This window comes from Myotis brandtii, unplaced genomic scaffold, assembly GCF_000412655.1.
Source record: "Myotis brandtii unplaced genomic scaffold, ASM41265v1 scaffold123, whole genome shotgun sequence".
Lineage (NCBI taxonomy): Eukaryota > Metazoa > Chordata > Mammalia > Chiroptera > Vespertilionidae > Myotis > Myotis brandtii.
In genome coordinates, this window is record NW_005354291.1 from 5,134,938 (window position 1) to 5,146,287 (window position 11,350).

Below are 11,350 nucleotides of genomic sequence, written 5' to 3' on the forward strand. Positions count from 1 at the left end.
CTTTCTCTATAATAGAAGTGTCAGAGATGAAAGAAAATTAGTAAAATGTATATGAAAATCTCCCCCCTGTCGGAGTCTGGGGCATGCCGCGGGACCTGGAGTCAAGTCCCCGCCCACCACTCGCTCGCACTTCGAAAACGCAGTAGACCCAGACCGGCTGGCCCCACCCCCATTTGGTGAGACCCAGACCCAGCCGGCCCCACCCCCGTCGAGCCCCTCTGGGTGGGGGTGGGGGTGCAGCCTCAGGTCCCCGTCAAGCCCCGCCAGGCGGGGGGCACGGCCTGAGGTCCCCTGTCAAGCCCCTCGGGGTTGGGGGCTTGGTCTGAGGTCCCTCGCCCCGGCTAGGTGCCATGTAGCTTCAGGTCCCTGCTGTCCGGTCGTGACATTATGGCATCTGGGCTATTTTGCATATTCCTCTACTATATAGATAGACAATTATGTATGTAGGAATATATAGAATTTAGGCAAAGAAAAACTTAATCTGGGGAGCTCTTCGGTTTTGAACTCTGTTTTAACTTTGTGGGTTATTTATTCGGCATGATGAACTGTCAAGAGAAAATACCATTTGCTTAGGAAAAGTTCATTGGTTTAACTTGTCTTCTGAGTGTTATTGTGACCTCAGATTTCTGGAAAAACTAAGGGACTTCAAGAGTTAAAAATGTAGTATGAAGTTATTTCACCTTTCATGGATTCTGGGACATGTTAATTAAGATTCCTAACTCTGATAATTTTCTTCTTGAAACACTTGCTGCCCTGCCTCTGGTAGAAGGGTTTGCACATTAATCATGATGCTCAGCAAAATGTCATGTGGGTAAAATATTTAGTAAACCTCATCTGCTGACCTAAGAGGTAGTGATAACATCTCAGTCACTGGTCATAAATCAGATCTGTTGGTTTTTCTTTGGATTCATTGAATGTTAGCCAATATATAGTACTTGCTGTGGGCAAAGTCATTCACTTTATACATGATTTGCTGAGTACCTTCCATGTGCCAGGAGCTCTGTGCTGTTTAACTTGGGACAGACAGGATGAATGAGATGCAGCCTTCACCCTTGTGAGCTTGCAGGCCGCTAGGGAGATGAGACGTGTACTAGTACATGTGCTGTAAGACAGACACTGAATCTGTTGGGCGGTGGGAGCAGAGAAAACGTCTTGAAACAAGTAGCATCTGATCTGGATAAGATTTCAGTAGACAGATTGTGTTAATGGGACTTTCTCCGCTTACACAGCACAGAGATGTGCTCTCTCACTTACTGAGGGGCACTGCAAGGCTCCGCAGGAAGTAGGAAGGGCAGGGGAGCAGTCTCCGCCGCCACGCAGACAGGCCCCGCGGAGAATCAGACACTGCCCTTTCTTGTCCCCTCGTCCCATGATCGGCACTATGGTCACTAAGCTCGCTTCCATCTTTGCCTCCACAGCAAAGGCAAAGGGTATGTGTATCGCCATTTCACTCCTCAAACTGAGGAACAAAATAGATCCAGAGACATAGAAGCATGGAACAGACTGACAAATCTCAGAGGGGAAGGGCTGGAGGAAGAGATTAACCAAAGAATTTACATGCATAACATATGGACACAGACAATAGTGTGGTGAAGGCGGCAGGGGGGAAGGGGATGGGACATCTGTAATACTTGCAATGATAAAAATAAATTTTAAAAAATAGAGTCTGGCTTGGCTAGTCTCTATTCATCAGTAAGCTGCCTGCTGCACAAAGTGCATACCAGCCACCTCGAAGGCTGCTTGCCAGCCCCTGGATACATGTTTTTGGCTTAGGGTCACATTCCTTCTGTAAATCCATTGTGTCCGGGGAGATGGGGTCACATGGTACGGAGCAGTGCTTCTGAAATGTCAGCGTGTCTTTGAATCATCTGGGGACCTTGTGAAATTGCAGCTCTGATTCAGTAGGTCTCAGTGTGACATGAATTCTTTGTTTCCAACCAGCTCCCGGGTGCTGCTCCTCTCACCACACAGAGTAGCGAGGTTAGAGCACGGTGACCCCCATGTGACTGTAGTTACTCAGAGGACAGGCTCTGTGGGAGGTCTGTGCTTGTGAGATGGCACTGCATGTGGAGGAATAGGCATCAATAAATGAATGGAGGAAGATGCAGCGTTGATGTCTCTGTGTGTGTTAGGTAAGGCTGGTTTTGAATAGGGGAAAGGTCAGAATGAATAAGGCATCTTCAGACCAAAAAGTCAGTAATCAGAGCATTCAGGTGCAGTCTGAAGAACAAGGCTGTTGGGGTTGGCTGTTCGTCCTTTTATTGTTTAATCCAAAGCAAAGCAATAGTTATTTTAATGTTTTCAGTGAGAGACGGGATTCATCTTTACTTGAGAGCTTGATGCAAAACTCCTTTCACAGTTTGCTGCCAAGTCTGTGTTGATAGTGAGGCTTGGCAGTGGGATCTGCAGGAGGACTTGGTTGTTCAGGATGAGAAATGGATAGGAGTCCCTCGTAGTGACACCAACTGGCAGATGCCTTATTATTCTGGTGCCTCAGGAGAATCGCACGTTTCTCATGGTCTTCATTAGAGAGCCATAGAAGTGATTGCTCAGCACTTGGCCCCCAAAATCCTTGAACCTAACATTCATAGAATTAATCCCAGTTTCAAAGCATCATTACATTCATCCTTCTGTTCATTTCATAAATATAATCTAAGACTGACTGATTAAAACCCAGAGAGTTATTTTATGTGACGGTGCTAGAGCCCAGTTATTGAGAATTATGAATAATGTCTATGAGAAAGGAACTGAATTAAGTATTTAGACCCTTCTGACAGAATGGCAGCTACGTGAGGAAAAGCAGCATCTTCTGACAGCTTCCTCACTTCATTCATTACTTTTGAAAATTACATTCATTTAGGCCCCATGCAATATTTAGGTCTTTTCTTCACAGTTCAGTGACATAGGGGAATGATCACTTTATATTCTTTTATTATCTGTCACTCACATGCTTTAACTTTGTCTTCTTACTTTAAATATGACATACCTTCACTTTAATGATCAGTAAAAGGCAAAAATGGTTATTTTAAGTGACTGACTAATAAAGTCCTTTTTAAAAAAAAAATCAAGGATTATCTTAATTTATGTGAGTAAAATCTTGAAAAAGATTTTTAAAGTTCACCTTATGTTGGTAATCATGTAAAATTCTGACTTACTGAATAGTTCAGTTACATGACCTTCTTTGCCTTCTGTAATTTGGTTTTCAATCCTCGAAGAAAGGATGCTGTTTAGTATGAGAAAGGCTTTTGGCGCAGTGAGAAGAATGCTGGCCTTGGAGCCAGGCAGACTTCTTGTTTCAATTTCTTTTTAACACATACTTGTGATGTTACTCGGGGCAAGTTATTTCATCTCTGTGAGCCTTAGCTTCCTCTGTAAACTTGTGGTGTTCATACCTCCTTTGCAGAATTATTTTGTTGATGAAAGTAAGTAATGCATGTGATGCAGCAGTATAAACATTACCGTGTGACACAATTTCAACAAATAAACACAAAGATTAAAAAATGTAGACAAAATATTATTTTGTTTTGATATAAATTAAAAGCAAAAGTATTTTTGTTACTTCATATTTGCATGGGAATAGCATTGTCTATTCTTGACATAAGTGAAAACAGCAGTGCTTTGAGTTATGATTATAATTGCCACTCAATTAATCTATATATTGGAATCACTGTTGTCAAAAAAAAAAGTAGTTTTCCAAAAAGTAAGTAGTGACTTTGTATTGTTTACCAAAAGAAATTCTGATTTTCAAAACGTAGTCAGTAAATTCACTCATGTGAAGTAATTAGTATGCAGAAATTCAGAGAAATCGTCAGTAATCAGTATTGTTCAGAGTCAGGTATTTTGTTAATTCACTGTAATCTAACATGTCGGAAAGTCAACAACTACCCATGTTGTTATTTTTCTGGTTTTGTTTTTTAAATTAAGTTGTGTCGGAAAGTCAACAACTACCCATGTTGTTGTTATTTTTCTGGTTTTGTTTTTTAAATTAAGTTTGTTTATTGAACAGATATTTCTTTCTTTCTTGTGTGTTAATCCTCACCCGAGTATATTTTTCTATTGATTTTTAGAAAGTAGAAGGAAGGGGGAGAGACAGAGAGAGAGAAACATTGATATGAGAGAGACACATCTATTGGTTGCCTCCCACATGCTCCTTGACCAGGACCAGGGATTGAGACTGCAACCTAGTTATGTGCCCTTGCTTAGAATTAAACCCAGGACCCTTCATTCTGAAGGCGGACACTATCCACTGAGCAACACCGGCTAGGGCATGCCCATGTCTTCTGAGAATGAGGACCAGAAACATTATGTAAGAATTAGGTATTCCATTGTCATTCAAAATAAAGGAAGTTAGGTAAAGTCTTCCATGCCACATGGAGGTCAAATGTTTTCAATGAACAAACACACACACTCTCACATACACCGCCACACAGTGAAAAATACAATGACATCTTTCTGTTCATTTCCTAGCTAACAGGCCACAGAACCACCAAGACTGATATATTTCTAATAGGATCCTTTGTATTACTTTTATAATTAGCCTCCCTTAGATTGATAGCAAAAAAAGGAGCTATCCATTATTTCAAGTGGTGCTTCATAGCAAGTGCTGGTATAGCAAATGCAGTATGTTTGCCAGTGTTTTTTCATTGATGAAACATCTGGGCGTTTTGATTTTTATAAAAGTGAATGAAGCCATTGATAAAAAGAGCAATGGAAATGCTTGGAAACTTGGTTCAAGAGAAAGTGAATTTAAAGGCCACCTCCTGAGTGTGTGGATGTGGATCAGGTTGTGTTCTGTTTCAATCTGGGAGATTTTCTTAAGACCAAATTGATTTCCAGAATGTCCCAAGTGTTTAATTCTAGTGTAGCCTACAAACAGCCGAATCATCCATGCCAAAGCACTGCTTTCCTCCTTTAATAACAGAACAGTCATATTGCGTTGTAGTTTATGTCTTGGAGAGGGGGGGATACTTTAAATCTGGATAAATGATAAACCATTTAGCTAATTTCTCCAAGCATCACCATTCTTATCCTTTGGACTCTTTCAGCATTTCTCTACTCGTGCTTAACCCTACGTTTCTTTACACAGATCCAGTGCCCCACTTGCCAATTCGTCTGGTGTTTTAAGTGCCACTCTCCTTGGCATGAAGGTGTTAATTGCAAGGAGTACAAAAAAGGAGACAAACTATTGCGTCACTGGGCCAGCGAGATTGAGCACGGCCAGCGGAACGCCCAGAAGTGTCCAAAGTGCAAGGTGAGCTCACCTTTAGGTGGAAAGAACCGACACATGTGCACCTGCATGTCATTGAGTAATATTATTACAACATTGGAGTGAATTGTAGGTATGACTTTATTATTGCAGGTGAGGAGAAGAAGTATATGTGCTGTTTCATTTTAGAAGAGTAATTATATCACATAACGAAATTGCAAATTTTGTATATGAACAGTGTATACGCTTTTTGCATTACATTTCAAAATTTAGAGTGGTTATCTATACTAATAAAAGGGTAATATGCTAATTAGACCAGACATCCTTCCAGACAAAACCACGGTGGCGGGGACCAAGGCAGAGGCGGTTAGGGGCAATCAAGCCGGCAGGGGAGAGCAGTTAGGGGCGATCAGGCCCACAGGCAGAGAGGGTTAGGGGTGATCAGGCAGGCAGGCAGGCAGGCAGGCAAGCGGTTAGGAGCCTGCGGTCCCAGATTGCAAAAAAATTGTCCACCGAGGGGGTCCCAGAATGGAGAGGTTGCAGGCTGGGCTGAGGAACCACCTCCCACCCCTGTGCATGAATTTTGTGCACCAGGCCTAATTAAAAATCTCAGTATTACTATATAATATACTACTAAACTTTATTAAAGATTACAGTTATGAAGCCTTTGAGAATGTGGGGGAGAACTTTGTAAAAATGGTTAATAATCCAATCTTCTGGTTGTTCCTCAAATGGTTTAATATTAGTTAATTAGTGTTACTTGTCTTAACCAGATTTGGACTCTTATCCATATGTTTTTCCTTTATGAAGTTTTAAATTGTTAAAACTCCATTTTTCCCAATGCCAGATTTCTGCCCTCTTGAGCATATTTTTCTTAACAAATGTACTTCCAAAAGAGTAGCCATATCTTCTGGCCCTTTAACTGATAATTTGACGTAAGCCAGTTTAAAGTAAACAGGAAGTTAAGAAACAATTATATAAAGAAGGCAGTATATAAAGGAAGCATTGTCTCTTCAAAAATGTATTTCTCAAGTAAAAAATAATTGTCTTTAAACTTCCAAATTCTTCTTTTCCACTTACAAATGGAGATGTGTGTACAGGGTAAAGCTAGTATGAAAATGGTATCCACGTATTGTTTTCAGTTTGCTACATGTATTATAATAACTTCTCCACTATGCAGGCTCTGAATCCTGCGACCCTTTGCTTGTCTTTCCCTCTGCCACTGCTCGTCACTTGAGGGTTACAGTAAACTGATCATTTGCCTCTTGTAAATCTAAGCGCTAAAATCAGGACTTAGGAATTGTATGAATTCAATTTTTCCTCTTTCTCTTGATAATCATGCAAGTAAACAGACATGAGCAGGTATCTGAGCTTTGACCTTGATGTTGAAAGAGTGTCCAAAGAGAAAGCAGCAAGTCAGTTCAGCCAGGAAACTTTGGATTTGATGCTGGCAGAATAGGAATTGTTGAAATTTGAAGTTGTTTTTTAAAGTTCACATTAGAAAATTATATGTGTGTATATGTATATGTGTAGTCTACCATATGGGGTTTCCACTTTTTGCCAAATTTATTTTATAAAATCATGTCTAAATTGGGCTTTATTTCCTTTTAAGAACAATTCTGCAATTTCTTTCCTGGAAACTTAGCAACAGATAAATAAAATTTGAAGTTTCAGACAAATTTTTAAATTAATCATTGTGAAACAATAAAAGTATCTGAGGCTGGTTAATGAGCATGAATCACTATGCCAAATGCACATACTAGTTTATACATATAGTAAATAAAAATATTGCCTGGAATAACATGTCACTATGTATAACTTTTAACAATAAAGAATTAAAAAAATAATTTTAAAAAGTGACTATCCTGTCACCTAGAAATAGGGAATATGTATGTTGACACTGGAATAAAATAAATGACTTAATTACTCATTAATTCATAAATCACATTACTTATATATTAACCTATCAAAATGTATAATTTTCTAATTAATTATCTCTATTCACTGTTTTAGAAAATGTCCTAAATTGAGATGTGAGATTTAGATAAGAGGAAAATTGAGGTTGTCAGCTGCATGTAATCTAGTTCTGTGACTATATTTGTACCACAATACATAAATGTTTGTATAAATATTCCTCTTACCTTTGTATAAAAATACCTCGTTGGGAAAGGAATGTTTGAGGATTGCCCTTTAATTTTTTAAATAAAAAGAAAGCTAACCATTTTGAGAAATATTAAACCAACTTTGCTTTAGTAAGCCCATATTCTGAGCAACATTTAACTTTTACCTGAGGAAGGAAAAAAAAAATGTTAACAGCCAAATCCTTACAGGTTGTGTAGACAAGTAGAGATGTTTTAACAGCTCCAGAGCTGGAATGTTGTAGCTTTCTGTTCCACTGTTACATTTTATTTATTTCTAATCATGAACTATTTCAAACATTTTAAAAATCAGAGATAAGAATGTCATAGACATACAGGGATTCACTACCTACATTTAATAATGGTAATATGTTGCAATATTTTACTTGAGAAATACATTTTTGAAGAGACAATGCTTCCTTTATATACTGCCTTCTTTATATAATTGTTTCTTAACTTCCTGTTTACTTTAAACTGGCTTACGTCAAATTATCAGTTAAAGGGCCAGAAGATATGGCTACTCTTTTGGAAGTACATTTGTTAAGAAAAATATGCTCAAGAGGGCAGAAATCTGGCATTGGGAAAAATGGAGTTTTAACAATTTAAAACTTCATAAAGGAAAAACATATGGATAAGAGTCCAAATCTGGTTAAGACAAGTAACACTAATTAACTAATATTAAACCATTTGAGGAACAACCAGAAGATTGGATTATTAACCATTTTTACAAAGTTCTCCCCCACATTCTCAAAGGCTTCATAACTGTAATCTTTAATAAAGTTTAGTAGTATATTATATAGTAATACTGAGATTTTTAATTCTTCTAAAACAGTGGTTCTCAACCTTGGCTGCACATTAGAATCACCTGGGAATCTTTTTTAAATCCTGATTTCTGGGCCTCATCCTCTGGAAATTCTGTTTCTTTGTTATGGGGTGGGGCCACAACATTAGTAACAAAGAAACAGAATTTCCGGAGGATGAGGCCCAGAAATCAGGATTTTAAAAAGATTCCCAGGTGATTCTAATGTGCAGCCAAGGTTGAGAACCACTGTTTTAGAAGAATTAAAAATCTCAGTATTACTATATAATATACTACTAAACTTTATTAAAGATTACAGTTATGAAGCCTTTGAGAATGTGGGGGAGAACTTTGTAAAAATGGTTAATAATCCAATCTTCTGGTTGTTCCTCAAATGGTTTAATATTAGTTAATTAGTGTTACTTGTCTTAACCAGATTTGGACTCTTATCCATATGTTTTTCCTTTATGAAGTTTTAAATTGTTAAAACTCCATTTTTCCCAATGCCAGATTTCTGCCCTCTTGAGCATATTTTTCTTAACAAATGTACTTCCAAAAGAGTAGCCATATCTTCTGGCCCTTTAACTGATAATTTGACGTAAGCCAGTTTAAAGTAAACAGGAAGTTAAGAAACAATTATATAAAGAAGGCAGTATATAAAGGAAGCATTGTCTCTTCAAAAATGTATTTCTCAAGTAAATATTGCAACATATTACCATTATTAAATGTAGGTAGTGAATCCCTGTATGTCTAAGACATTCTTATCTCTGATTTTTAAAATGTTTGAAATAGTTCATGATTAGAAATAAATAAAATGTAACAGTGGAACAGAAAGCTACAACATTCCAGCTCTGGAGCTGTTAAAACATCTCTACTTGTCTACACAACCTGTAAGGATTTGGCTGTTAACATTTTTTTTTTCCTTCCTCAGGTAAAAGTTAAATGTTGCTCAGAATATGGGCTTACTAAAGCAAAGTTGGTTTAATATTTCTCAAAATGGTTAGCTTTCTTTTTATTTAAAAAATTAAAGGGCAATCCTCAAACATTCCTTTCCCAACGAGGTATTTTTATACAAAGGTAAGAGGAATATTTATACAAACATTTATGTATTGTGGTACAAATATAGTCACAGAACTAGATTACATGCAGCTGACAACCTCAATTTTCCTCTTATCTAAATCTCACATCTCAATTTAGGACATTTTCTAAAACAGTGAATAGAGATAATTAATTAGAAAATTATACATTTTGATAGGTTAATATATAAGTAATGTGAAAAGTATCTGAGGCTGGTTAATGAGCATGAATCACTATGCCAAATGCACATACTAGTTTATACATATAGTAAATAAAAATATTGCCTGGAATAACATGTCACATTCTTAGTTAATTGGAAGAAATTTTAGAAATAGTTTAGATGACCTGGCTCTCTTAAAAATGAGGTGTGAAGATGTTTGTGCTAAAACTTTCTTTGTTTTCCCTATAGATGGCAATTTCATCTGCAGTTATCCTTTCGATTTTAGGGCTTCTTCCGATCCAGCTGCTCAGTACATTTTATTCTTCATCCATTGATGGACAACGGAACAATAAGCCTTTTCCCCCTCTGTTGTCTTTTCTGTTTATTGAAAGCTACTGCTCAGTTTCAGGCTAAATGAAGGCCAGTAGGAATTTAGGTGTGCTGTTAAGTCATTCTACTTAACTTTTTGTACATAAGTATACCTTATATCTCTCTGGAAAGCTATGAAAACAATTACCTGTTAGCCTGGCTGTAAGACTGTATGCGGAATGAGCAACACTGCAGCATTATGCAGTGGGAAATCCTGAATGAGTTGAGGTAATACATAGAAACATACCTTTGTTACTGTAATCCCTCATCGAACATTAAAAGGACTCTGATGTATAGAAAGAAAAGGCAGCCGACTGTAATGGCTTTACTGAATGCACTGAAAACTTCCCGCAGTTTTAACAAATATGCACAGTTAAGGGAAAGCATGCGTGCTGGTTCCCTGGTGAGGCAGTGGCTAAAAGGCAGGGGCTTCGAAGGGAATTACCTTTGAAATAGCTGAAAGGAGAGGAGCTAAGGAAGGTGTAATCAGTTTAAGTGACCACCTTGCAGCAGAGAATCTACTGTCTGGTGAGATTCAAGTTCCACAACATTTATGTCAGCTTAAGTCATCTCTTATTACCTGTTTTGAATACAAATGGTTTGTTTTCTTTTAAGCATGTGACTTTGGAAACAGTATCAGGACTCACATGTTTTTTGTATTGTGGTAAAAAAACAAACATAAAATTTAGCATCTTAACCATTTTTATGTGCAAATGGTTTTTTTAAAAATATATTTTATTGATATTTTACAGAGAGGAAGAGAGAGGAATAGAGAGTTAGAAACATCAATGACAGAGAAACATCGATCAGCTGCCTCCTGCACACCCCCTACTGGGGATGTGCCCGCAACCAAGGTACATGCCCTTGACTGGAATCGAACCTGGGACCCTTCAGTCCGCAGGCTGTCGCTCTATCCACTGAGCCAAACCGGTTAGGGCAATGGTGTGTTTTTTTTTAATTTATGTTTTGTTTGAAAGCTTGAAATACTTAAACTATTCTGAAGTATACACTCATTACGATTCTTTAAACTGAAGTAATCTATTTTATTGGTTTTGTTTTCAGAAAGTGGTAACCACATATAATTTTATTGTTCAACATGTATGTTTTAAAGTCTGTTTCTTTAAAGCAAATTTTTAAATAAATATTTATTTTAATTAATTATAAATGTGTAGCAAAACCCCAGCTAGATATTCCTAAAGGCCAAAAAATTTTAGATTTTAGAACAGTGGTTCTCAACCTTGGCTGCACATTAGAATCACCTGGGAATCTTTTTAAAATCCTGATTTCTGGGCCTCATCCTCCGGAAATTCTGTTTCTTTGTTACTAATGTTGTGGCCCCACCCCATAACAAAGAAACAGAATTTCCGGAGGATGAGGCCCAGAAATCAGGATTTTAAAAAGACTCCCAGGTGATTCTAATGTGCAGCCAAGGTTGAGAACCACCGTCTTATAAGAACTCTTGTGATTATATTGGTCCCACCTGGATAATCCAGGATACTCTCCCCATCTGAAGATCCTCAACTTAACTACACCTGCAAAGCCTCTTTTGCCACATCCTATGTAATCCTATATAATAAAAGGCTAATATGCAAATTGTCCCC

General features: G+C 37.7%; 1 protein-coding gene across 1 annotated transcript in view; it reads left to right on the forward strand.

The window, feature by feature from the left end:
- RNF217 (ring finger protein 217) overlaps positions 1-11,350 on the forward strand; it is a gene marked incomplete at its 5' end in the record, with an annotated part of 109,562 nt that overhangs the window by 76,927 nt on the left and 21,285 nt on the right. Inside the window, one exon of the mRNA XM_005859103.2 lies at positions 5,087-5,251. Coding sequence (XP_005859165.1) covers positions 5,087-5,251 — 165 coding nt within the window. The remainder of the gene's footprint in view (positions 1-5,086; positions 5,252-11,350) is intronic.